Consider the following 27,185-nt stretch of genomic DNA (forward strand, 5'->3'; position numbering starts at 1 on the left):
TATATTTTACGTATTTTTAACCCAGATATATATAGTAAAAGCAGCGAGGTGGCATAGCAAGGTGATTTTTGGGCAGGGCGGGATTTGGAGGAAGGCTCTCCAGGGTGATTCTCAGTTATTTTCAAGTGGTTGCTCACACAGGAACGGGGTTGTTGCTCAGCCCCTGACCTGGTCAGTCCTTTTCCAGGAGCACAGAGGGAAGGAAGGGCAGCAGAGGGATGGTTTCCCTGCGAGGTCACTGGCACTGCTTTGGGCTCTGAGTCAGGCCAGGATGTGCTGCCTCTCCCATTCCATCCTCCCCAGACCACACCAGCTGGTGGGATGAGCATGGCTGGGGTAACAAAGACATGGAAAAGGTGCTGATGAGAAGGGCACTGATGGAATAAAAGGGTTTTCTTTCCTTTCATAAAATTCCAGGCTGGGTCTGACACAGTGGGTATTTTTTACCATCATGTTCTGACTAGTTCTGGGCACTGGGCAGGAATGGAACATGCAGTACCAGAGTCCAATTTCATTATTCATTGGAGAATTTCTGCCTAATATCTAATCTAAACCTATGCCCTTCCAGCTCAAAACCATTCCCTGTGTCCTATCCCTCCATCCCTTGTCCAAAGTCCCTCTCGAGCTCTCCTGGAGCCCCTTTAGGCTCTGGAAGGTGCTCTATAGATCACCCCAGAGACTTCTCTTCTCTAGGCTGAACATTCCTAACACTCTCGGCCTGTAAATGAAACTAAGCACTAACTAAAGACACTAATTTTTAAAAAGTTTTTATCTCTACGTAGTCTTCTAGAACATTACTACATAGAGAATCTGCATTACATTTTAAAAAGTAAATAGCTGTATTTAGAAAATATCATTTTTGTCCATCCAGACTGGGATGTGAAAGGGCTGCTGTCCCACACCAGGTTTGGAGAAAATGCTTTACACACTGTGAGACAAGCCATGCCTGTATGAAATACCACCAGCACTAATTAGCCCTGACTAATTTACCTTCCTCATATTGCTGTGACATCGCTGCTACGTTTATGCAGCAGATGGGGCTGCGGTGACTCAGCCTCTGCCACTTTTGGGGTTTTTTTGGAGAACTATCTAGAGCCAAGCCTCATTCTCTGGGAAACGTCCAAAGATAAAACACACATAGTCTGAAAAATTATTGTGTTTTCCCCAGGAGCTAAACCAAGTTCTCTTTCCTCAGTCTCTGAGGGACTTGGTGACTTCATTTTCACGCTTGGGAAAAGCATCTCCTGTCACAACTTTGACTTTTCTCAGCAAGTATCATGGAAAATTATAACAAGCTCTATCAACAATAAAGATGTCACAGAGTTAATTTCCAATCATTAAAAATGAGTAGGGACTACATGCAGGATCAGGGCAGTATGTGTATATTTATTTGTTTGTTTGTTTATATGCATACCCTAGAGAATTATTTTAGTAATGGCACAAAAGCATTATTTTCCAGGTAAAACTTCAGAAGTAGGAACAAAATTACTGTCCCCTCTGCTCTGCAAGTGTATCTCTCTATTGCTTTCAATACTGTTTATCTTATTTCATTAAAGATTTAAAGTTTCTGTAGCAGCTTTTTTTTTGCTAAAATTCTGGAAGACTGGAAGGAAGGGAAAAGTAATTCGCTGATTACTCTTAGCGAATGCAAAGTGTAGGGAGGGAAAAGATTTACGTGTAATTTTCGGCTCCATGATGCAAATAAATGCAAAGTGCAACGAGGGGAAGGATTAAACTTAATTTTTGACTCCATGATACGGGCAAATGCAAGCTTTATTGAGGGGAAGGATTAAACTATTAACTTCGGGCTCTGTGAGGGGACTAGGGGACTGAATGTAAGGTGAAGTGGGGTGAGCGATTCAGGGGTCAACTTTCGGCTCCGTGAGGGGAGTGAACGCCAAGCGTAGCGAGCGGAAGGATTAAACTGTTAACTGTCGGCTCCACGAGGGGAGCGAAAGGAAAGAGCAGTTGGGGGAAGGATTAAAATATTAACTTTGGTCCCTTCCCGGCAGCAGCGCAGGCGCAGGAAGCGCCCGTGCCGCCGCTCCTCCCCTCAGCCCCTCAGCGCCCAAGATGGCGGCGGCGCCGAGGCGGCCCCTCCTTCCCTCCCCGCGCCCGCGCTGCGTCACCGCTCCCGCCCTCTCCCTCCCCGCCGCCATTGGCCGCGGGGCGCGCGGGGCGCAGCCAATGGGCGGCGGCGCCCAGAGCGAGGCTGGCCCCGCTCCCCCCTCCCAGCCTCGCTCGCCCCGTCCCTTCCCCCGCTCGGCGGCACCGGCGCGTTCGGGCCGCCGGGACCGGCCCGGGCCCGCTCCGAACCGCCCGCTCCGGGCCCCGCTCCCGCCCGCCGCACCGCGCCCGGCCCCGCTCCGGGCCCCCACATCCGGCCCCGCAGCGGCGCACCCTCGCCCCGGCCCTTCCCGGCTCGCCGAGGCCGAGAGCGGGCCCGCCGGGCCCCCGGCGCGCTCGGGCCCGGGTGGAGGCGGAGGGGCCGCGCTCCTCCCTGGCCGCCCCCACCATGGCCGACAACGAGAAGCTGGACAACCAGCGCCTCAAGAACTTCAAGAACAAAGGCCGCGACCTGGAGGTGAGCGCGGCGGGGCCCGGCCCGCCCTGAGCCGCGGGGAGGCGGGAGCGGCGCTGCCGGGCGGGGAGGGAGGGCAGGCCGGGCCGGGAGGGAGGAAGGAGCCGCCGAGGCCGCGCTGCGGGCCGGGCGCGGCCGGGCCCGGGGGCGCTCGGATAGGGGCAGCGGCCGGCCAGGAGCAGCGGCCGGGCCTGGGGGTTCCCGGCCAGGAGCAGCGGCCGGGCCTGGGGGTTCCCGGCCGGGAGCAGCGGCCGGGCCCGCCCGGGTCGCTCCGCGGCCTCTCGGGCCCAGCAGCGGCCGCGGCTCCTCCCGGGTCGCGGCGCCCGCCGGGGCTCGGCCCGGCCCTGGCCCAGCGGCCCCGGTGCGGCGTGGGCTCGCCGGAATCGCTGCAGGAATGATCTCTGCGAGCGGCCCCGAAAAGCCTGAGTCAGGATTAGGGCCTGGCTGGGGGTTTTGCTGCGCGTCTCCAGGATACCTCATGAAATAAATAACGCCCTAACTTTCATAGCAAGATCATTAATGTTTTTTATAAACACTTTTTCTCTCTCTTTTTTTTTTTTTTTATATTTCTGTTTTCTGCTCAGATAGTTGAGAAGCCGTTTTGGCTCGTAGCACAGAGCCCCTGAACTTTTTGGTGGTTAAATTTGAGCTGTGAAGGTGCTTCCTAAACATAGCAGGATACATAATTAACTTGAGGTTTCGTCAGGAAATGGTCAAATTTTAAAACTAGGTATCAATCCTCACCTTTGAACACTCGGCCAGGAGTGCTGGTTGGAGCTTAAAATTGTCTGTTCAGGGTTCTGGACAAGAATTTTGGTGTTCTCATGGCTGCTTTTTACTGGCCTGAAAGTGTTCCTTGTGTTTTCCTTAATATTCCAGTCTTATATTTGAAGGCATTACAATGTTTCAAAAGTAAAAACTCCTTTATATTCCCTGTATTAATTTAAACATCAGCCAAGTTTCCCAGGAGTCTGTAACACCTGGCTTTTTAACCTGTCCAGGTAGATTGCTAAAACAGTTTATTACTCAGGTATGTCCAAACTTTTGGCAAAAATATTGGGAGTGGGAGTAATTAATTACTCTGTTTGCTAGCAGGTTTGTGAGGTAACCCCTTGCCTTAGATACTAATTAATTTTTATGTCAATTTTGTTACCACTGAATAGGCAGTTATAGGAAGGCATCTTTAGGATTGCACACAGTGAAAAATGGGATTTCTGAGTGCACACAGGCTGGAATTCAGGTGTTTTGGTGCAGCATTTTAGGGGAAAAGCGCTGAAGCAGGGAAGGTTCAAGATGGACACGCAGGTAACACCACGTGGGAGTGTGTCAGAAGCTCTTCAATCATTTTTTTTTATTTACTGCAGCACTGAAATGCCTTTTTCCACAGCCCAAACCCACTGCTGGGCCGTGTTAAATTTTAGAGAGTGACATTTATCCAGCAAATCCTGGAGCACATGCCTGCTCCCTAAAATAACCACGGTGCAGGGCTATTTTTCATACAATAGCTCAGGCTCCTGGCTGTCCCTGCTGCTCAGGAACTGCTTACACATCACCCTGCCCATCAGGCAGCCCCCAAAACCCACCTTGCAGGGCTGCTGGGGCTCAAATTGTGTATTTATTTGGCAGAGGAAGCCAACATTTGATCTTTATCTCCTTCACTCCTCCCCCTTTTTATCTGCGCCGAAATTCTCGTTGGCCCTGGGTTGTTTTTACAAAGCTATCATTTTTTAAAAATTTTCCATGAGCGTTTACCCCTAGAGAAATGAGAAATCACCCTAATTTTGGGGAGTGCCAAATGGAGGGATTTCTAGAGGTTGTGAGAGGTTGCCATGCTGTGAATTGCAAACTTCCTAAAAATGTTATCTCTTAATTCCATGTGCTCACATCAGCCCATTGACAGTTCCAGTTCCTGTCACACTGTCCTTGCCTTTCAGGTTTTACATATCCACAGGAAGTTCTTGTATTTCTGACCAAAATCAGGCAATTTCCTACATTTTATCCCCTAAAGTACCAAACTTTATTCACCTTTTTGGATATTTAATTTCTTTCCCCCAACATGCTTCTAAAACCACAAATTCTGGCCTGGAAAAAAGAGGGGGAAAAAAGAAAACAACCCCCAACACAAGCACCTGTTTTCCATAAGATATTTGACAAAATTCCTTCATGTGCTGAAGTCTTGGGCAAACATTTCCTGCAGGGGCACGTTGTGAATCATTGCTGCCATGTGTTTGGGGTGACAGATTGCTGTGACCATGGGAATTGAGGGATTCTCATGGGAATTGAGGGCTTCTCTGGGAATTGAGGGGTTCTCTGGGAATTGAGGGGTTCTCTGGGAATTGAGGGATTCTCATGGGAATTGAGGGGTTCTCATGGGAATTGAGGGATTCATGGGAATTGAGGGATTCATGGGAATTGAGGGGTTCTCATGGGAATTGAGGGATTCTCATGGGAATTGAGGGATTCATGGGAATTGAGGGGTTCTCATGGGAATTGAGGGATTCATGGGAATTGAGGGATTCATGGGAATTGAGGGATTCTCATGGGAATTGAGGGGTTCTCTGGGAATTGAGGGATTCTCATGGGAATTGAGGGATTCTCATGGGAATTGAGGGGTTCTCTGGGAATTGAGGGGTTCTCTGGGAATTGAGGGATTCCTGGGAATTGAGGGATTCTCTGGGAGCAGCAATCTCCAGGAAATCCTTGTCCTGCCCAAAGGAATACACGCTGTAATAAAGTTTGTAATAGAGGCAGAGCAGTCATTTGGAGCTGAGGCATCTCTGGGGGGAATTGAGAATTTCTGGTCAGGGCTTGCTGCATTTTTGTAGAGTCTTCAAGATTTTACTGTGGGGGGAAAATAGAATTGATCCAGCACAAAGAGGAGCCTTACAAACTGCAGAAGTGGCCACGGTGTTTAACCTCCAAGCCCAAAGCCTGACTGGAATTAGGGCTTATCTGGACTCTGATATTAAATTATGCAAATACTGATCCATTAGGGAGCAGGGTAAGGTGACTTTTTTCATCTTCAGTGAGGAACAGGTTTTGCTTGGGGTTTTTTTCCCCTTGGATGAGAAGGGTTGAGCTGGTTTTTACTGGTTATTGTGGGGATGGATCTGTGCTGACACCCATCTGCTTTGTTTTTAATGGTGATACCACAGATCTTGGAATTAAATACAGATCTTCACTGTACAAAAGCCAAATAAATCCAAATTGATCATTGTGGCTGTGCTAGAGTTTTATGGACAAATTTAAAAATAATGCCTTTTTAGTCCTGCATTTAAAGGTCTTGATTTGGGAAGGTTTGCAGAGTTTTGGGGTGTTTCATTTGCTTCATTTTCTTTCACCTGGTGATTGAACCTTTCATTTTCTCTTGGTGATTGTTGCCTGCTGCAGCATTGCAATCTGATTGACATTTAGAGGGGTTTTTTTGAAATGAAATAAGAAATATTTCCTGCATTTTATTTCTGTGGAAATCTTGGAAGAATGTGCTGAACCTTTCCTGCCCTGCCTCACCTGTGTTGCAGGGCAGGAGATGAAGGATTGCTTGACCACAGGAGAGGTGTAAATTGAGATTTCTGCTCTGCAATTGAGAGATGCATAAAGGGAAATGATGATGATAATTTTGTGATGCAGAGCACTTCAAAACTAATTTTGGAGCAGCCATTGCATCAAGATGCCTGAAGATCAGTAATGTCAGGATTTTAAGAGTTGCCAGCATCATTCACTGGACTTCAAAAATCCCAATATTTTTTGAGAACACCAAAGAAGCTCCAGGGGAGTGAGGGAAAGGTGGTGATGGGAGATATTTTGAATATTGCAGGTGCTTTGAAGCTTTTCAGCCCTTTCTGTATCCCACACAAAATAGTCTGCTTGGGATTAAATATGGAAGAACTGAAGGAGAGCAGGAATTTCACTCAGTGAGATAAAAATAGGCTCCTTTAAGCTGACTTGGAGTTCTGTGGTGAAGCTCATCCATCTTGTCACTTCCAAATGATACTGAGATATTTGTTTGAGGCATTTTCTCAGCCATGCCCAGCTCCTCCAGGAAAAATGGGCCTGGTGGCACATGTAATGTCATATTGATTTTTATTTTTTATCTGGAGCTCAGACTCCCATTTCCATTCTGAAGCTGCTGAGATGTGACCTCTGGGGGTATCTTGGCTTGGCTTTATGATCCCAAAGCATTTTTATCAGTGGTCTCTGGAGCAGATTTCATTGCTGCACTTTGAATTGAGATAGGATTTGTATAGGAGGGGGGTAATGGGTGGAGGAGGGCCTGAATCACTGGCTGTAACTGAGGAAAAGCAGTCTGGTTTCAGCTCTCTGTTCCCTGTGGGGTGTGTTTTGTTTTTATTTGCAGTCCCAGAGCACACTGGTGCTGCTTGCAACTTCCTGGGAAGGAAGGAAGGAAGGATGGCACAAGCAGCTCATTTTTTATTTACAATAACTGTTGACTTTGCAGTTCCCCAGCAGAAACAATGTGCCCTTGGAAACCATTCCCTGGGCTGAGAGCAGCAGCCAAAGTTCTACAGTTACTCCTGGGCTGCAAGTGTGGAAATGGAGTGGAACATTTTATAACAGCAAAAAAGCCAGCCCAGGCAGGAGGGAGCACAGGCTGGGGTCCTGATCCCTTCAGGGAGGGGTCCCCATTGCAGGGTCTCCATTGCGGGGTCCCCATTGCAGGGTCCCCATTGCAGGGTCCCCATTGCGGGGTCCCCATTGCGGGGTCCCCATTGCAGGGTCCCCATTGCGGGGTCCCCATTGCGGGGTCCCCATTGCGGGGTCCCCATTGCGGGGTCCCCCCCCCCATTGCAGGATCCCATTGCAGGGTCCCATTGCAGGGTCCCATTCCAGGGTCCCATTCCAGGATCCCCATTCCGGGATCCCCGTTCCTGGATCCCATTCCAGGGTCCCATTCCTGGATCCCTGTTCCAGGGTCCCATTCCAGGATCTCATTCCAGGGTCCCATTCCTGGTGTGTTTAGGAAGAGCTGCTGCATCCCAGCTCCTTGAAAGCCCTCAGGATGCTGCAGGCATCACTACCAGGAGATTTTAATGATGAGCTGAAGGGCTCAGTCATGACTAATGGTCAGAAATAGCCCTTATGATAAATCTGAAGCTTAATATAATTGAAAAAAGGAGGATGGAGGGGTGGCCACGGCAGGGTGACAGAAATAGATCGGATCATTTGATTTTTGATGTCCAAATGACAAACAGGATCCAGAGCCTGGGAGAGCCACGTGAATTGCTCACAGAGTGGGCCATGTTCTCAGCTGGAGCCCTTGCCAGGCCTCTCTGGGCTGGCTGTGAAGCCCTTTCTGGCCACAGTGGTTTCCTGTGCTGTGGGAGCTGATTCACAGAGCTCAGAGGAATCACTCCCACCATGGTGCCAGGGCACCCCCATCCCTCATCCCTGCTCTGAGCTGCTCCCCAAGAGCTGCACAAATCCCGCTGGGCTCTGCTGGGCATTTTCCTTTCTCCAGACTCTCCCATCTCCAGCTGGGCTGGTGGCACTGGGGAATCCCGTGGCACAGCTGATCTCAGTTCCCGTTTGTTCCTCTTCCTCCTCCTCAGAGGATGAGCAGTGCCAGGCTGGCCTGTAACCATTCTGTGTACACACAGAGTGATTCTGGTGCAGCCAGGCTTTGGGAAATCGTGCTTCAGGGTGACTCCCCTGCTGGCTTCTCTTTCACGTGAAGGTTTTGTGATGCCAAGGTGTGCAGGCAGGGATTCAGCAAGGGGCAGCATCCTCCTTGTCCCAGCAGAGGATCCTCCAAAGTCTGCTCACCTGCAGACAGGAATTTTTACTTAAAGACTTTTCTAAATATTACAGACTTTTCTAAATATTACAGACTTTTCTAAATGACACATCTGAGGATTTTTTATTGCAATATCTGTTCTGATCCCACTCAATTCTGTCTCTGTCACCACCAGCTTTGCTGTGAGCAGCAGGGTCACCCCTGGGGTCTGGGAAGAGCCTCCCCTCTCCCAGGCAGTTTTTGGGTGGGAATGCTGATTTTGCTGGTCCTTTGGGAAGGTGTTAAAGCCCTGTGAGATCATCAGGGGCGTGGTGCAGTTCTGCAATCTGATTATCAGAGCCTTTCCTCACATTGATGTGCCAGATCAGTGGAGTTTGGAGAAACTCCCCAGAGCATTTGGGAGCCTGGAGTACCTGAGGCAGGTGGAAGCTGCAGCAAAGCCTGGAAGGGCTGGGTGGGATCCAGCAGGGGCTCAGCTTCTCCTGGAGCTCAGAGAACAGGCCTGGAGAGATTCCTGCCTTCCCTCTGCCCCTCAGAGACATCCCTGGAGTGATTCCTCCTTCCCTCTGCTCCTCAGAGACATCCCTGGAGTGATTCCTCCTTCCCTCTGCTCCTCAGAGACATTCCTGGAGTGATTCCTCCTTCCCTGTGCCCCTCAGAGACATCCCTGGAGAGATTCCTCCTTCCCTGTGCCCCTCAGAGACATCCCTGGAGTGATTCCTCCTTCCCTCTGCTCCTCAGAAACATCCCTGGAGAGATTCCTCCTTCCCTGTGCCCCTCAGAGACATCCCTGGAGTGATTCCTCCTTCCCTCTGCTCCTCAGAAACATCCCTGGAGAGATTCCTCCTTCCCTCTGCCCCTCAGAGACATCCCTGGAGAGATTCCTGCCTTCCCTGTGCTCCTCAGAGACATCCCTGGAGTGATTCCTCCTTCCCTCTGCTCCTCAGAGACATCCCTGGAGTGATTCCTCCTTCCCTCTGCTCCTCAGAGACATCCCTGGAGTGATTCCTCCTTCCCTCTGCTCCTCAGAGACATCCCTGGAGTGATTCCTCCTTCCCTCTGCTCCTCAGAGACATCCCTGGAGTGATTCCTCCTTCCCTCTGCTCCTCAGAGACATCCCTGGAGTGATTCCTGCCTTCCCTCTGCCCCTCAGAGACATCCCTGGAGTGATTCCTCCTTCCCTCTGCCCCTCAGAGACATCCCTGGAGAGATTCCTCCTTCCCTGTGCCCCTCAGAGACATCCCTGGAGTGATTCCTCCTTCCCTCTGCTCCTCAGAGACATCCCTGGAGAGATTCCTTCTTCCCTCTGCCCCTCAGAGACATCCCTGGAGTGATTCCTGCCTTCCCTCTGCCCCTCAGAGACATCCCTGGAGTGATTCCTCCTTCCCTCTGCCCCTCAGAGACATCCCTGGAGTGATTCCTCCTTCCCTCTGCTCCTCAGAGACATCCCTGGAGTGATTCCTCCTTCCCTCTGCCCCTCAGAGACATCCCTGGAGTGATTCCTCCTTCCCTCTGCCCCTCAGAGACATCCCTGGAGTGATTCCTCCTTCCCTCTGCCCCTCAGAGACATCCCTGGAGTGATTCCTCCTTCCCTCTGCTCCTCAGAGACATCCCTGGAGTGATTCCTCCTTCCCTGTGCTCCTCAGAGACATCCCTGGAGAGATTCCTTCTTCCCTGTGCCCCTCAGAGACATCCCTGGAGTGATTCCTCCTTCCCTGTGCTCCTCAGAGACATCCCTGGAGTGATTCCTCCTTCCCTGTGCTCCTCAGAGACATCCCTGGAGTGATTCCTGCCTTCCCTGTGCTCCTCAGAGACATCCCTGGAGTGATTCCTCCTTCCCTGTGCTCCTCAGAGACATCCCTGGAGTGATTCCTCCTTCCCTGTGCTCCTCAGAGACATCCCTGGAGTGATTCCTGCCTTCCCTGTGCTCCTCAGAGACATCCCTGGAGTGATTCCTCCTTCCCTGTGCTCCTCAGAGACATCCCTGGAGTGATTCCTCCTTCCCTGTGCTCCTCAGAGCTGCATCCATTGTCCTGAGAGCTGTGGGATATCAGCACAGCCCTGAGGATCTCCCAGGCCTTTAACACCTTCCCAAAGCACAGGGCAGCAAAATCAAGCTCTGTTTTGGGTGGGAATGCTGATTTTGGGAGAGGGCTGGCTCTCCCAGACCCCAGGGGTGACCCTGCTGCTCCCAGCAGAGCTGCTGCTGACACAGAGAATTGAGTGGGACCAAAACAAATATTACCAAAAAAAACCCCTCATCTCCTCTATTCTGGTATTCTGGCTCTCCAGGTTGCTGCAGCTGCCCTGGCCCTTTGCCTTTCCCTGGGGCAGGTTGGATTTTCCCCTCAGCCCCCAGAGCAGCAGGAACCATCCCTGCCTTGCCCCTTTTTCCTCTCCTTCCCCTTTTTCTCTGGGGAGCTGCAGTGTCACGCTCTACTGAAATTTGATTTGATGAACTGCACCTTCTTTTTGATAAGAATAATGAAGAAAAACGCTTTGAAAGTCAGGTTTTAATGCTTATCTTCACGTCTCCTTGCTGTTCAGGAGGTTCTTTTTCCTTCTGTCCAGCTTTCCCTGGGCTTGTCACAATAAAAATGGAATTGTTTGGAATTTTGCTGTTCTCATTCACTGTAGAGTTCAAAGTGTTCAAATAAAATCACTCCAGACTGATTTATTTCTGTTTTCTCTGCAGTAACACAAGCAGCAATAAATCAATTTATGCATATTTACAATTGTTGTTTTACCCTGAGCACTGTCAATGGCAGCTGTAGAGAAAATGACAAAAATACTGCTCTTAGAATGTCAAAGGTTCTGATTTATAAATAACAGCTCTGGAACTCAGCTTTGCTTGCAGCTCTCTTAATTTGAGCTTCTTTATTAAGTTATTTTACTGTTAGATTGCCATGGTCCTTTTAATGCTTTTGGTGCTGTTTTGTGCACAACTGCTTTCCATTTTGCCCTTTGAAAAATATGGTTTTATTCCTAATTCCTTTTTTCCTCAACATGAAGACTTAGGAGAATGTTTTAGTATGAAATAACATAAATATTGTAGTTATTTCCATTTCCTGTAGGATCTCTACTTTTATCATGAAAATTGAACCCTGTGTGGAACTGAAATACTTGTACAAGAACTTTTTGAATTGATCTAAATTCAGATTATAATTATTTTTATCTTTATTCTTTCCAGACTATGAGAAGACAAAGAAATGAAGTTGTCGTGGAGTTGAGAAAGGTGAGATGACCCAGAGTTTTTATTCTTTTATTTTATAAAATTTTTCTCACCAAGTGGGATTTGACTTTGTTGTTACTCTGATTAAATGTAAGAGTTTTCATTAAAGACTCAAAAGTTCTGGAGTTCTGGGAGTTCCACAACTTTTGTCCTGCAAACCAGGAGTTTATTTGTAACCTAATTCAGGGACTCCTCCTTGCACTTCTAGAGGTTTTTAAAGATTTGGTTTTTCCTTTAAAAATCAGCAGAAAATTATTTCCTTACAGTTAAATGTGGAAGAGTGTGAATGTAAAACTGGAATTGTTAGGGAAAAGGAATCACAACTGGAATTATTTTTTTTCTGAGCTGAACAGAAAACCTCTGGGAATTTCTGTGTCCTGATAGAAATGATGACAAATAACAAACGAAATGGAATGTTGGTGGACATGTGCACATCAGACTTCCAGCACAAGTTGGATGCAGGATTTTTCTAGGAAGAATTCCCAAAATGTGCTTCTCTGGGCACTCCTTTTCAACTGTATATGGAAAATTTAAGTGTCAGTGCTGGGGTATTTGTGATTGTTTGAAACACAAGAACACCCCACTCCCCCTAAATCCAAGTTTTAAAGGTATTCCACCATTTTTCTCTTTAAGAACAAAAGAGATGAGCATCTCCTAAAGAGGAGGAATGTTCCCCACGAAGATATCTGTGAGGATTCTGATATTGATGGGGACTTCAGAGTGGTAAGAGTTAACTTGCAATAATTTCTTCTTTTTGCATCCTTAAAAGACATTTGGAATTTCTGACTGCTTCTTGTCTCTGTTTTCCAGCAAAACACTTCTTTGGAGGCCATAGTACAGGTAAAAACCATTACATTGTTTGAATATTCTTCATGGCATGATGACAGATGTGTGAAAAATGTATTTTCTCTTATTTTAGAATGCTTCAAGTGACAACCAGGGTATTCAGTTAAGTGCTGTGCAGGCAGCAAGGTAAGAACACACTTTGCTCAAATATCCTGATTTTAGTCTTATTTTATCATGTTCCTAATGTCAGAAAATGTGTTCTAGCTTAACTGAAATTGTAATAGTGAAGTGATTTTTAAAAGGGAAATAGAACTTTAAAGAAATCAGAATACACAGACCTTTTAAGTAGTGTGGATTTTATTTACATGTAAATACCTGGATTTATTTTGGTGCAAGCTTGATGAGTAAAATACACACTTTAAAGGACTGTCAGATCTTTGGCTTTAAGTGCAGACAGAGCTGAGTGTCTCCTTTTGTAGGAGTTGGAGCAGAATAACTCTTATCTTTTATTTTCCTGACTGGTGATAAACTTCCAGAGGGGACAAAGCATGGAATGAAATGGATATAATGGCCTTACTTTTCCAGTGGCTCAATAATTTCACTTTGGGGGGTTATTTTCACTTAAAAAGGGGGCAACAAATCCTGTGGGTCTGTGGGAGGAGGAGGGAAACCCTTGGGAAGGAATTCCCAGCCCAGCAGGAGCAGTTTGGTTGTTGGAGATGCCAAACATTGGAATTGCCCAAACTCCATCTCCATTGGAGATTCCCAAACTCAGCCACAGGGAGCCTTTACTGACCTGCTCCAGTGGCAGCACTGATCCCTTTTTGAGGGGAAAGTTGGATTAAACAATTCCCTGCTCCTTTCCAGGCAGGATTTGTCAGTAATTTGGATTTTTGTCCACTTTCCTGCAGGAAGCTGCTGTCCAGTGACCGCAACCCACCCATCGACGACCTCATCAAATCAGGAATATTGCCTATCCTAGTGCACTGTCTTGAAAGAGATGACAAGTGAGTGCTGCCAGAACTCAAAATATTCACCAATTCCTGCTGTCCAGCTGCTGTGCCAGCTCTGAGTGCTGACACCTGTGCTTGTTCTCTGTCTGCAGTCCTTCCTTACAGTTTGAAGCTGCGTGGGCCCTGACAAACATTGCCTCTGGAACCTCGGAGCAAACCCAGGCTGTGGTTCAATCCAGTGAGTGCTGCAGGGGGAGCTGCCATCCACAGCTGGGGTTTGGCTGGGATCAGGTTTGGGATCAGGTTTGGGATCAGATTTGGGATCAGGTTGGAATCAGGTTTGGGATCAGGGTTGGGATCAGGTTTGGGATCAGGTTTGGGATCGGGATCAGTTTGGGATCAGGTTTGGGATCAGGTTTGGGATCAGGTTGGGATCAGGTTGGGATCAGGTTTGGGATCAGGTTTGGGGTCAGGTTTGGGATCAGGGTTGGGATCAGGTTTGGGATCAGGTTTGGGATCAGGTTTGGGATCAGGTTTGGGATCAGATTTGGGATCAGGTTGGGATCAGGTTGGGATCAGGTTTGGGATCAGGGTTGGGATCAGGATCAGGTTTGGGATCAGGGTTGGGATCAGGTTTGGGATCAGGATCAGGTTTGGGATCAAGGTTGGGATCAGGTTGGAATCAGGTTTGGGATCAGGTTTGAATCAGGTTTGGGATCAGGTTGGAATCAGGTTTGGGATCAGGTTTGGGATCAGGATCAGGTTTGGGATCAGGTTTGGGATCAAGGTTGGGATCAGGTTGGAATCAGGTTTGGGATCAGGTTTGAATCAGGTTGGAATCAGGTTTGGGATCAGTTTGGGATCAGGTTTGGGATCAGGTTGGGATCAGGTTGGAATCAGGTTGGGATCAGGTTGGAATCAGGTTTGGGATCAGGTTTGGGATCCGATTTGGATCAGGTTTGGGATCAGGGTTGGGATCCAGTTGGGATCAGTTTGGGATCAGTTTGGGGTCAGGTTGTCAATCAGTGCCCTGAAGGAGCTGTGCCAGCTGTTCACCTCACACACCCGGTTTTGCCTTCATTTCCTCAGGGTTTAAACCCACTTGGGTTTCCTCATGGTGAGCAACAGCTGGAAACTCAAAATATCTTAGCAGAGTCGATATCTGCTGGCTTCCAATTTTCAAACTGGAAAACAAAATCACCAAAAACCTTGGAATAAACCAAACAACCCCTCTGAAAAGCTCCCTGTTGTGAAGAGGGAAGAATATTCACAGATCAGAGGGTGCCTGAACTCTTCCAAAATTAAGTTGAATTAGAAAATCTGTCCTTCCTATTTTGGGGCATCTGAAACCTGAGAAGGAATTGTTGTTGGAATCTGAGCTACCAGGCAAATCAAACTTTGTTCTGGACTCCACACACATCCTGAAGCAGAGCTTCTGTTGCTAAATCAGAGCTAAGTGGGCAGGGTTTAACTGAGTGAACAAACCAGAGCTTCTTGAAGAGTCAAAGATACAGTGAAATCAGTTGTTCTTAAAATTTAAGGAAAAAAATACACACAAATTATGTTGGCTGCAGGATCAGTTGCTTCTATTTTTGCAAACTTGGTTAAGAGCCTGTGAATTTCAATATAATTTGATTTTCACTCTTACAGGATGTAGTTTTGGTAATACCTTTATCTTTTTCTCCATCCTGTTCCTTTCCCAGTTGCAACCTGAATTTTCTTTGGGAAATCTAATTAATAGATAATCTATCCCACCCCTGATCTAGAACACTTTAACTCTAATTTATCAGTGGATTGAGCACTTTTTCAGTGATTTCTGTAGGTCTGTATTGCACCCTGTTAGTCAGTTTAATAGCTGTGACATATGAAATTATTATTTATTTCAATTTAAAATGATTTTTTGTAATTTTACCATAAGAATTTATTAATCTCTTTACTGGAGATGTTTTTTCTCCCTGCATGCAGACACTGTAAATACCTTCATTTACAGGAAATAACAATCCTGCTGATTAGTTGTTTCTCTAGTAAACACATGATTTACATGAAGAAAAAAATCTATCTAAAAATTCCAAATTTCTCTTGAAATTCATGAAATAAATGGGTTCCTTACAGACTGGGCTGTTATGTAAGCAAGCACCTCAGTGCTGGGGGAGAATAAAACAGAATTAATTATGGAAATGTGGATTTCTTTCCTGCCCTCTTCCCACATTCCCTCTCCTTAATTCCCACTCCATTCCTGCTTTATTCTCCAGTTGCTTCATTGGGGTTTGGTCTCTGTTGTTCCTTTGCACTTGGGGCTGCTGCATAACTCAGCAGAGAATTTCTGAATTCAATAAATGGAGCTAAATTTGGATCCTCCAAGCTTCAGTAAACTCGAGACTTAAACCAATGAAATGTCAGGGTTTAATATTCTCAGGTGCAGGCTCTGTCAGGATGTGCAGCCCAGGAGGAACCATTGCAGTGTTTTATTCAGCATCACCTGGGAAATCAGAGAGGCTCTGACCAGTTCTGAACAGGAAAATAAAGTCTCATGGGAGAGTTTTTGCTTTTTAGAGATGCAATTTTAACCATTTCCTGGGTTATTTCTGTACTTTTCAGATGCTGTGCCGCTTTTCCTGAGACTGCTGCATTCACCTCATCAAAATGTTTGTGAGCAAGCAGTGTGGGCTTTAGGGAATATCATAGGTGGGTGTTCCTCCTGCCACCACCCTCTGGGGCTGTTTTATTGTTATTATTATTTACTGTTACTCCTGCCACCACCAACTTCTGGGGATGTTTTATTTTTATTTTTATTATTATTATTATTATTATTATTATTTATTGTTACTCCTGCCACCACCAACTTCTGGGGATGTTTTATTTTTTTTTTATTATTATTATTGTTAGTAGTAGTAGTAGTAGTAGTGGTATTATTATTAATATTATAAATATTATTATTATTGTTACTCCTGCCACCAGCACCCTCTGGGGCTATTTCTTTATTATTTATTTATAGTATTATTATTTGTTATTTTGTTGTTGTTATTATTCCTGCCACCATCAACTTCTGGGGATGATGATGATTATTATTATTATTATTGGGGTGTTTATTATTATTATTACTACTACTACTCCTGCTACCAACAACTTCTGGGGATGTTTTATTTTATTATTGTTACTCCTGCCACCATCACCCTCTGGGGCTGTTTTATTATTATAGTATTATTATTATTGTTACTCCTGCCACTACCAACTTCTGGGGATTATTATTGCTATTATTATTATTATTATTATTATTATTATTATTATTATTATTATTATCACCATCATCAACTTCTGGGAGTCGTTTTTATTGTTTAGAAATTTTGTCAAGGAATTTTCAGGAATATTTTGGGCTCTCACAGCTCTTGGTGGTTTGGTGTTGTCTGCCACCCCTTTCCCTTACCCAGCACCATAAATCTGTAAATGCTGGGATGTTTTCTAGTAAAACCTCTAAATGATGGCATGGATGGTTTTTGTTAAAATTTGTAGATGATAGAATGTTTTCTGGTAAAATCTGTGAATGATGGGATGGGTGTTTTCTGATAAAATCTCTAAATGCTTGCATGTTTTTTGGTAAAATCTCTAAATTTTAACAGAATAGAAGTCTGTAAGCAATGGGATGGATTTTTCTGGTAAAATCTCTAAATGATGAGATGGATATTTTCTGGTAAAATATCTAAATGATGGGATGGATGTTTTCTGATAAAATCTGTGCATTTTAACAGAATAGAAATCTGTAAAAATGGGATAGATGTTTGCTGTTAAAATCTCTAAGCAGTGGGATGTTTTCTGTTAAAATCTCTAAATTTTAACAACAGAAATCTGTAAGCAATGGGATAGATATTTGCTGGTAAAATCTGTAAATGCTGGGATGTTTTCTGATAAAGTCTGTAAATGCTGGGATGCTTTCTCATAAAATCTCTAAATTTTAACAGAACAGAAATCTGTAAGCAATGGGATGGATGTTTTCTGTTAAAATCTGTAAATGCTGGGATGTTTTCTGGTAAAATCTCTAAATTTAAATAGAATAGAAGTCTGTAAACAGTGGGGTGTAAATGATGTAAACAGTATAGAAATGCTGGGATGTTTTTAGTAAAATCTGTAAATTTTAACAGAACAGAAATCTGTAAATGATGGGATGGATGATGGGAAAAATCTGTAAATGCTGGGATGCTTTCTGGTAAAATCTCTAAATTTTAATGGAATAGAAATCTGTAAGCAATGGGATGGATGTTTTCTGGTAAAATCTGTTAATGCTGGGATGTTTTCTGGTAAAATCTTTAAATTTTAACAACAGAAATCTGTAAACAATGAGATATTTGCTGGTGAAATCTGTAAGTGCTGGGATGTTTTCTGATAAAATCTGTAAATGCTGGGATGCTTTCTGGTAAAATCTCTACATTTTAATGGAATAGAAATCTGTAAGCAATGGGATAATGTTTGCTGTTAAAATATGTAAGCAGTGGGATGTTTTCTGTTCAAATCAGTAAATGCTGGGGTGTTTTTTGTTAAAAATCTGTAAATGTTGGGATATTTTCTGGTAAAATCTGTAAGTGCTGGGATATTTTCTGATAAAATCTGTAAGTGCTGGGATGTTTTCTGATAAAATCTGTAAGTTCTGGGATATTTTCTGGTAAAATCTGTAAGTGCTGGGATATTTTCTGGTAAAATCTGTAAGTGCTGGGATATTTTCTGGTAAAATCTGTAAGTGCTGGGATATTTTCTGGTAAAATCTGTAAGTGCTGGGATATTTTCTGGTAAAATCTGTAAGTGCTGGGATGTTTTCTGATAAAGTCTGTAAGTGCTGGGATATTTTCTGATAAAATCAGTTCATGCTGGGATGTTTTGTGTTCCAACCCCCTGCTCGTGTCCCGCAGGTGACGGACCCCAGTGCAGAGATTACGTCATTAGCCTTGGAGTAGTGAAGCCCCTGCTGTCCTTCATCAGCCCCTCCATCCCCATCACCTTCCTCAGGAACGTCACCTGGGTGATGGTGAACCTGTGCCGCCACAAGGACCCCCCTCCCCCCATGGAGACCATCCAGGAGGTGCTGCAGGGGGGCTGCAGGGCTGGGGTGAGGTTTGGGGGGGCTTTGCTGGCTCCACAATAACCCCCAGGTTTGTGTTTGTTCCCCCTCAGATCCTGCCAGCGCTCTGTGTGCTCATCCACCACACCGATGTAAATGTGAGTCACCCCCCCCTAAAGCCACTTGCAGCTTCTGCTCTGGTTTTTGAGCTGAAATATTAAATAAAATTAAAATTATGATGTTCCCTTGGATTAGGACAAGCTGCTGTTGATATCTTTAAACTGCTTCTTTTAAAATACTGATGTTATTTTTAAATAGTGATGTTTTTTCCCCTAGTATTTCTGTCTTTGCAAGTGTTTATTTGCATGGACTTTCCCTGCCCTTATGACTGAAACTGCTTTCTATTTTTATTCCTGTGAGCATTCATTCACAGAGAAATACTGAAGTTTTTTTGCCTAGCACTTTCATTTGTAATGAAAATCAGTGTGAATGAAAGGAAAACCAGTGTCTGCTGCACATGTCAAATGTCAGGGTTAGCTGTGACTTCTGAGGTGTCAAATATGAAATTATTATTTAAAAGTGAAGTAAATGAGCAAAAGTTCATTGAAATTATGAATGAGTCAGCTTTTTGTCTGAACATAAAAAATCAGAATTTAAGATTAATTCTTTGCTTCCAAAAGAAATTGTAGCTGAGTTAATGGCAACAGTGCTCTGCAAAAAATATGTCTGTATTAACTTTGCTATTCCTATAGTAACTATGTGATTTAATAGCAATTATGTGATTTAATTTCTGGTCTCTGAGGAGGTGAAATTAAGTTTATTAGAATTTTGGAAATTCCTGTATTGGTGAGCCAGTTAAGAGCTGTCAGCTGAAACAACACTCACTGAATGTTTTTGCCAGCTGTCAGTTGAAATATTCACATTTCCTGCTGCTTAAACTGGCTTTTCTGCATGTGCATGCACACAGATATTGATTCCAGTTAATTGTCAGGGTATCCATAACTGTCCATGATTGGGATCAGTGTGTGAGATATCAATTCAGATTAATTCAGTGTATAAATGCCCATGCTTTGGATCAGTGTGTGTGATATCAATTCAGATTAATTCAGTGTAAATGCCCATGCTTTGGATCAGTGTGTGTGATATTAATTCAGTGTAAATGCCCATGCTTTGGATCAGTGTGTGTGATATCAATTCAGATTAATTCAGTGTATAAATGCCCATGATTTGGATCAGTGTGTGTGATATTAATTCAGTGTATAAATGCCCATGATTTGGATCAGTGTGTGTGATATCAATTCAGATTAATTCAGTATAAATGCCCATGATTTGGATCAGTGTGTGTGATATTAATTCAGTATAAATGCCCATGGTTTGGATCAGTGTGTGTGATATTAATTCAGTGTAAATGTCCATGCTTTGGATCAGTGTGTGTGATATCAATTCAGATTAATTCAGTGTAAATGTCCATGATTTGGATCAGTGTGTGTGATATCAATTCAGATTAATTCAGGATAAATGCCCATGCTTTGGATCAGTGTGTGTGATACCAATTCAGATTAATTCAGGATAAATGCCCATGCTTTGGATCAGTGTGTGTGATATTAATTCAGTGTAAATGTCCATGCTTTGGATCAGTGTGTGTGATATTAATTCAGTGTAAATGCCCATGGTTTGGATCAGTGTGTGTGATATTAATTCAGTGTAAATGTCCATGCTTTGGATCAGTGTGTGTGATATCAATTCAGATTAATTCAGTGTAAATGTCCATGCTTTGGATCAGTGTGTGTGATACCAATTCAGATTAATTCAGTGTAAATGTCCATGATTTGGATCAGTGTGTGTGATATCAATTCAGATTAATTCAGTGTAAATGCCCATGCTTTGGATCAGTGTGTGTGATATCAATTCAGATTAATTCAGTGTAAATGTCCATGGTTTGGATCAGTGTGTGTGATATCAATTCAGATTAATTCAGTGTAAATGTCCATGGTTTGGATCAGTGTGTGTGATATCAATTCAGATTAATTCAGTGTAAATGCCCATGCTTTGGATCAGTGTGTGTTATATCAATTCAGATTAATTCAGTGTAAATGCCCATGCTTTGGATCAGTGTGTGTGATATTAATTCAGTGTAAATGTCCATGCTTTGGATCAGTGTGTGTGATATCAATTCAGATTAATTCAGGATAAATGCCCATGATTTGGATCAGTGTGTGCTGCTCTCTCCTGTCAGATATTGGTAGACACAGTCTGGGCCCTCTCCTATCTGACGGATGCTGGCAACGAGCAGATCCAGATGGTGATAGACTCTGGCATTGTCCCTCACCTGGTTCCTCTCCTCAGCCACCAGGAAGTCAAAGTCCAGGTGAGTTTGGGTCACACAGAGCAGGTGACCCCAAATCTGCTACTGCACAAAATCCTTCCTTTCTATAACTCACATTGAAAATAAATATTCTTTTCCTGTGTGCTGCAGCATTTGCGTAAAACCTTTCTCTTTGCTGCAGAGCTTGTTTTGAGAGGAAATGTTTGCTTGTGTTTCAGACTGCTGCACTGAGGGCTGTGGGGAACATCGTCACTGGCACCGACGAGCAGACACAGGTGGTTCTCAACTGTGAAGCTCTCTCACATTTCCCAGCACTTCTGACACATCCCAAAGAAAAAATTAATAAGGTGAGCAGCGCCAGGGACTTTACCTGATGGAGAACTTTTATATTTGCCTGAGCTGGGGCTCCACTTTGTGTAGTGTCATAAAGATGTGAATAATTGACTCCTTCCACCAGAATGTGGCAAATTTCAGCAAATACTGATTTTTATTCTGGAAATTAAGATCCATAGGGAAGGAATTGAATGACTATCCAGAGGGAAGGAATTGAATGACTATCCAGAGGGAAGGAATTGAATGAATATCCAGAGGGAAGGAATTGAATGACTATCCATAGGGAAGGAATTGAAAGAATATCATAGGGAAGGAATTGAAAGAATATCCATAGGGAAGGAATTGAATGAATATCCAGAGGGAAGGAATTGAATGAATATCCATAGGGAAGGAATTGAATGACTATCCAGAGGGAAGGAATTGAAGGAATATCCAGAGGGAAGGAGTTGAAGGAATATCCAGAGGGAAGGAATTGAAAGAATATCATAGGGAAGGAATTGAATGAATATCCAGAGGGAAGGAATTGAATGAATATCCATAGGGAAGGAATTGAAGGAATATCCAGAGGGAAGGAATTGAATGACTATCCATAGGGAAGGAATTGAAGGAATATCCAGAGGGAAGGAATTGAAGGAATATCCATAGGGAAGGAATTGAAGGAATATCCAGAGGGAAGGAATTGAAGGAATATCCAGAGGGAAGGACAGGAATGTCAGTGTTTGTAGGAAATCAAAGCTTGCCATCACCAGCCTGGCTGTTGCCTTGTGCAGGAGTTGTCAGTACCTGAAATGTCCCCCTGCTGGGTTGCCCTGACTCTGAGAGGTGATGACGCAGAGACAGTGGGCTGTGCGTGCATGGGCTGTGTGTGCCTGGGCTGTGTGTGCATGGGCTGTGTGTGCTGTGGGGGGCTCTCCTGGGGGCACTGATGGCAGTGCTGAGCCAGGAGTGCATCTGAGGCGTGTTGGGCACCTCAGGGGCCCCTCTGCAACACTGCCTGTGATTAAAGCCCCAAAAACGCCCACCAGGAGAGCCCAGGCAGCCCAGATGTCTCCAGGGTCACCAGTGATCCTGTGCTCTGATCTCAGAGTCAGGGATGAACACTGCTGAAGCTTCCTTTGAAATTCTCAGCTAAAAAATTCTCATTCAGGGAGGCTGAGAAGGGAATTGACTGGTGGAGGATTGCTAGGAAGGGGGAAATCTATCAGCTGTGGGATTTTAAATGGTTGGTACTCGGAATATACTTAAAATTGTATTTAAAACTGTTACTTGTTGATTAAAGTTTGGATTCCCACTCTGAAAGGGAGGTGAGGGAGGGGCTGCTGGGGAACAGATCTGTTCTTTGCCTGGCAGGAGAGTCCTGGCCTTGTGGACACAATGAGCATAAAGAGTCATAAACTGCAGAGTATTGTTAAAAATCAGGTGTTGAATTGATAGTGCTGCATTTTCCTGAAGCCAAGAAGAGCCATTGGGAAGGAGGTAAAGAACTGTCGTGTCTGGAATAAGGGTTTTGTCAGGAATCCTGTAATTCTGTCAGGAATCCTGAAACCTGCCCATTGGCAGTGCTGGAAGCAATCAGAAGTGCTCATTTGGCATTTTCTGTCTCCAAATAATTTCTCCTTTTAATGTGAAGTATTTGGTTGAAGCTGGTAGCAGTGAAAGGCTGAGGAGTCTGGGGGAGCCTCCTGAGGTGAGATTGTGCCTCTGCTTTGTCTCAGCAAGATTTCAGCTCTGCACAGTCAGGCTGAGGGGAGTGCTTGCTTGTGTTCAAGGCTGGCCAGTTGCAGTGCACATAAATGATGTGCAATCCTTCTGTAAATTAATTGCTGGTGTTTTATTTTGCAGGAAGCAGTGTGGTTCCTATCCAACATCACTGCAGGAAACCAGCAGCAGGTTCAGGCAGTAATAGATGCAAACCTTGTTCCAATGATAATCCATCTTCTAGATAAGGTCAGATCCCAAGCATTGGTGCTGGGCTTCAAATCCTGCTTTGCTTTCCAGCTCTTGGTGTCTTTTAAAAAGTGATTTCCCAAACCTCTCTGTGCTGCCAAGGCTCTGCTGTGGCAGGAGGAGGGAACAGCAAAACCGTGTGGGAATTCTTCAAGGGAAAAGACAAATAACCCAGAGCTGGTCACAGATAGCTCTGTTCACTGCCAGTTATTGATCTGTGAGGAAAGATTGGAGACTTTTCCATGGCACCCCAGCCCTGAGGTGCTGCAGCAGCCCCAGCTGCAGCCTGCAAGGCTTTATCAGAGCTGCCATGGGCTCAGCTGGCCCTGCAGATGTGGCAGCTGCTGATAAGGGCTGGCAGAGTGCAGGGCTGCAGCTCCTGCTTGCCTTGCTGTAAACAACCCTTCCCTTCCCCCTTTCCTTTTCCCCCTTTCCTTTTCCCCCTTTCCTTCTCCCCCTTTCCTTCTCCCCCTTTCCTTCTCCCCCTTTCCTTCTCCCCCTTCTCCCCCTTTCCCCCTTTCCCCCCTTTCCCCCCTTTCCCCCCTTTCCCCCCTTTCCCCCCTTTCCCCCCTTTCCCCCCTTTCCCCCCTTTCCCCCCTTTCCCCCCTTTCCCCCCTTTCCCCCCTTTCCCCCCTTCCTTTTCCCTTCCCCACCCTGGGTGTAGGGAGGGATGGACACACAGACACTCACACAGGACAGGATTTATTTGTTACCTCACACTGAGCTGTTACAGTGACTCCTTGCACAGGGGACTGTAACAAACGCAGATTTGTGGGAATCCTGCCTGACACAGACCCTGGGCTGACTGTTCTGTCTCTGCTTGTGCTTGCAGGGGGATTTTGGGACTCAGAAAGAAGCTGCTTGGGCAATAAGCAACTTAACAATCAGTGGGAGAAAAGACCAGGTGAGTGCAGCTTTGGGGAAACATTTCCTGCCTTGGGAGGTGCTGGGGTTGGGGGTGTCTCTGTTCCTTCTCTGTTCAGCATTTTCCCTTCTCCCCATGGCATTTAGGAGTGATCTCCTGAGGTCAGGAGCATCCCTGATGATTTCAGCCAGGCTCTGATGGGATTCTCAAGCATTCCACATTTCTTTTTACCTTTTTTCCCCCACCACAAGGATGTGGTCATTAAAAGGACAGTAACCCCTGAGTAGGGGATACACAAGTCCCTTGTAAGCCCAGAGTAAGAGATTTGTGGCAGGGTTGGGGTGGTGCTGCCACTCTTCAGAGGTGAGGTTGAAACTCCTTATCTGACACTGACAAATCCAAAGTATTTGCTCCTGGGGTGTTGTAAATCTCCAATCTATTTGTAATTTAATACCCAAAGTTCCCCAAAAAGGGGTTCCCCACTGCAGGAGCTCTGGGCTGGGTGGGTGACATTGACAATCTGCGTTTGCCTATGCTGCTGCCACGTTCCTGCTGTAACTCTTGGCTTTTCCCCCCTCAGGTGGCTTACTTGATTCAACAAAATGTAATTCCTCCCTTTTGCAATTTGCTGACAGTAAAAGATGCACAAGTTGTGCAGGTGGTTCTGGATGGACTAAGTAATATATTAAAAATGGCTGAAGAGGAAGCAGAAACCATAGCCAACCTTATAGAAGAGTGTGGAGGTAGGAGGGGCAGGGGTTTCGTAACTCCTCAGGGATTGCTGCTTTGGCATCCTGCTGGTGCTGGCTTTATTGTTGGCACGGATATTTTAAGCAAACCTGTTTTAAAGTACCTTTCTCATGCCTATCAGGTGAATATCCACAGCTTCTCCTAAGTGCACGATCAAATAAAATGTGGAGAGCAGGATAATGGCAGGGAAGTTCATGAGGTGCTAATTTTGTAACAGGCTGCATATCAGACAAATTAGTCTAATTAACAGAAACTAAATTAGTCAATGTGGGGGTGACGTGCTTACCTTAATCATGTCCACGTGAGCTTGGAATAAATAATTCTACATACAGTGGTTGTGAAAATGTAATAACTTCAATTTCCTCATGGTTTTGAGAATTTCTCCATATTCTTTGTGGTTTAATTGACTGAAACTTTTCAGGGATGAAAGAACAGTGATAGTAAATTTGGGCACAGGTGAAAAACTGTGGGATTTGTTAACGTGAAGTAGAATAATCCTTAAAATACCAAATCTATGTACTGAACTTCTGTGTTAATATGTATAAAATATATATAAATATGCCAGGTGGGTTCAACAGCATTTTATTCATAACCAGATCATTCATAACTCTATTCCCAATGTATTTTTTAATTTCTTTGTTGGAAGTTGTTTGGCCTGCATTTGCTGTTCTGAGATCTCTTGTGTGTTGGTTGCAGGCCTGGAGAAAATTGAACAGCTACAAAACCATGAAAATGAAGACATCTACAAACTGGCTTATGAGATCATTGACCAGTTCTTCTCCTCAGATGATGTGAGTGTGCAGGGTGCTCGTGGTTTGCAGTTGCAGATGTGCTGCAGGGAAGGGCAGCAGCCCCAGGCTGGGCCAGGGAGAATCTGAGCCCTGGTGTGACCCCAGCACCTCCTGCCATTGCTGAGGCAGCTACAGCAGATCTGGTGCCTCATTTAAGGCTCATCTGCAGGGATTAAACCCCAGGCTGTGAATAGTCCTGAACTCCCAGCCTGACCCTGCCCTGGTGCTGAGCTCCCTGCTGGCTCCAGGCCTGAGGCTGCTGCTCCACAAACAGAGTTGGGATGTTTGGGTAATTGCAGGGCTGGGATGTGCTGATCAGGAGCGTTGTTCTGTTTTGAGACATGAACATAAATCAGAGGCAGGGCTGGTTTTGTGCACTTCCATCAGGAAGTTCATTGCAGAGGGAAGGGCAGCCCTGCAGTCTGGGCCATGCAGGGAGGGTTTCCTGCTGCCCTGATCACTGCACAAATGGTTGGGTTCAGCTGCATTCCTGGCTGTTTGCACCTGGAAGGGTTTTTGTGCTGCATTTCACTTTGATGTGAGCAGTGAGAGCCAAGTCTTGTTTAGCGGCTCAACTTTGGCATTTACAGCTGGACTTGGAATTCAATCCCATTCAGTTTGGGCTTAGTCCTTCCTTGGCTTAGAGGTGCTGGTCTGCTCCTAAGGACTGAGGTTGTTTCTGATACTCCCAGAAGGTTTTCCAGGAGAGAAAATTGTGTCAGCGAGAGGGTTTGGGGTGCCATGTAGCACTCCCTGATAAATACAAACTAAACATTTGGGTTTAAATCACTTAATTTTGGTGCTCTCACTAAACCAGGGGAGGGATGGCAGGGCTGGGTGCAGGGAGGTGAGGAGAGAGCTGCTTTTGGGATTGTCCAGCTCCTGTGTGGGGTTTTGTTGTGTCCCTGCTCACGGTGTCCCCGTTGCATTCCAGATTGATGAAGATCCAAGCCTTGTTCCAGAAGCGATCCAAGGCGGAACATTTGGTTTCAATTCATCTGCCAATGTACCAGCAGAAGGGTTCCAGTTTTAGAGTGGTATTTTGGAAGTTTAGGTACAATGCAGCACCGAATAAAAAAAAAAAAAAGGTTTGATCCATCAATCTTGGCTCATGGGATCCGCTGCTGCATTAAATCGGGAAAGTAAACGTGAAGATTTCATTTGGAATCACAGAAAAGCCCAAATGAAGTCAAGATGGCGAGTGGGTGCGAGTGAGAATGAGTGGCAAAATGTAATGACAAACTTCACACTGAATGCTTCTTTAGATTGTTCAAAGAAAAAGGGCTCCAGGTCCCAGCTCTGCAGTGCCTGAGGAGGAACACCGCCCTCCCGAGCCGGGGGCCGCAGGACTCTCATCATCAGCCTCAGCATCAGCGCCCAGGGCAGGGCAGGGAGAGGCAGGCCTCGCTCTGCACCCCGTGTGAGTGATGGCAGCTGCAGGGCATGCAGTGCAGGGATGCAGGAGTGTCTGCAGTGAGTGTCTGCAGCTCTGTGCAGTGCAGTGAGTGCCTGCAGCTCTGTGCAGTGCATGCAGGAGTGTCTGCAGTGAGTGTCTGCACCTCTGTGCAGTGCAGAAGTGTCTGCAGCTCTGTGCAGTGCAGTGAGTGTCTGCAGTGAGTGCCTGCAGCTCTGTGCAGTGCAGTGAGTGTCTGTCTGCAGCTCTGGTTCATGCAGTGAGTGCCTGCAGCTCTGTGCAGTGCAGTGAGTGTCTGTCTGCAGCTCTGGTGCATGCAGTGAGTGTCTGCAGCTCTGTGCAGTGAGTGCCTGCAGCTCTGGTGCATGCAGTGAGTGCCTGCAGCTCTGCCCCGGGCAGGGCAGG

General features: G+C 45.6%; 1 protein-coding gene and 1 non-coding gene across 2 annotated transcripts; both read left to right on the plus strand.

Moving 5' to 3' along the window:
- The first annotated feature begins 2,453 nt into the window (after nt 1-2,453).
- On the plus strand, nt 2,454-26,737 carry KPNA4 (karyopherin subunit alpha 4). The gene is made up of 17 exons (XM_054283020.1): nt 2,454-2,584; nt 11,527-11,571; nt 12,202-12,291; nt 12,379-12,408; nt 12,488-12,540; nt 13,266-13,361; nt 13,460-13,545; nt 15,906-15,992; nt 18,206-18,375; nt 18,468-18,512; nt 20,591-20,722; nt 20,899-21,027; nt 22,856-22,960; nt 23,793-23,864; nt 24,406-24,568; nt 25,272-25,366; nt 26,301-26,737. The coding sequence occupies exons 1-17, from the start codon at nt 2,516-2,518 to the stop codon at nt 26,397-26,399; spliced, it is 1,566 nt and encodes a 521-aa protein (XP_054138995.1). The 5' UTR covers nt 2,454-2,515; the 3' UTR covers nt 26,400-26,737.
- On the plus strand, nt 21,831-22,097 carry LOC128941330 (small Cajal body-specific RNA 7). The gene has a single exon (XR_008483516.1). It is a non-coding gene; the product is annotated as a small Cajal body-specific RNA 7 (non-coding RNA).
- Nucleotides 26,738-27,185: the final 448 nt, after the last annotated feature.

This window comes from Melozone crissalis, unplaced genomic scaffold (genome assembly GCF_028551555.1).
Source record: "Melozone crissalis strain CALT ecotype California unplaced genomic scaffold, PUWL_Pcris_2 ptg000034l_1, whole genome shotgun sequence".
In the NCBI taxonomy this organism is placed as follows: domain Eukaryota; kingdom Metazoa; phylum Chordata; class Aves; order Passeriformes; family Passerellidae; genus Melozone; species Melozone crissalis.

Bases quoted from the DNA above. Each gene is read 5' to 3' on its own strand.
- KPNA4 (XM_054283020.1), top strand. From the start codon at position 2,516: ATGGCCGACAACGAGAAGCTGGACAACCAGCGCCTCAAGAACTTCAAG. The intron at 2,585-11,526 runs GTGAGCGCGGCG...TATTCTTTCCAG, and splicing joins ACAAAGGCCGCGACCTGGAG to ACTATGAGAAGACAAAGAAA. The intron at 13,362-13,459 runs GTGAGTGCTGCC...CTCTGTCTGCAG, and splicing joins TGTCTTGAAAGAGATGACAA to TCCTTCCTTACAGTTTGAAG.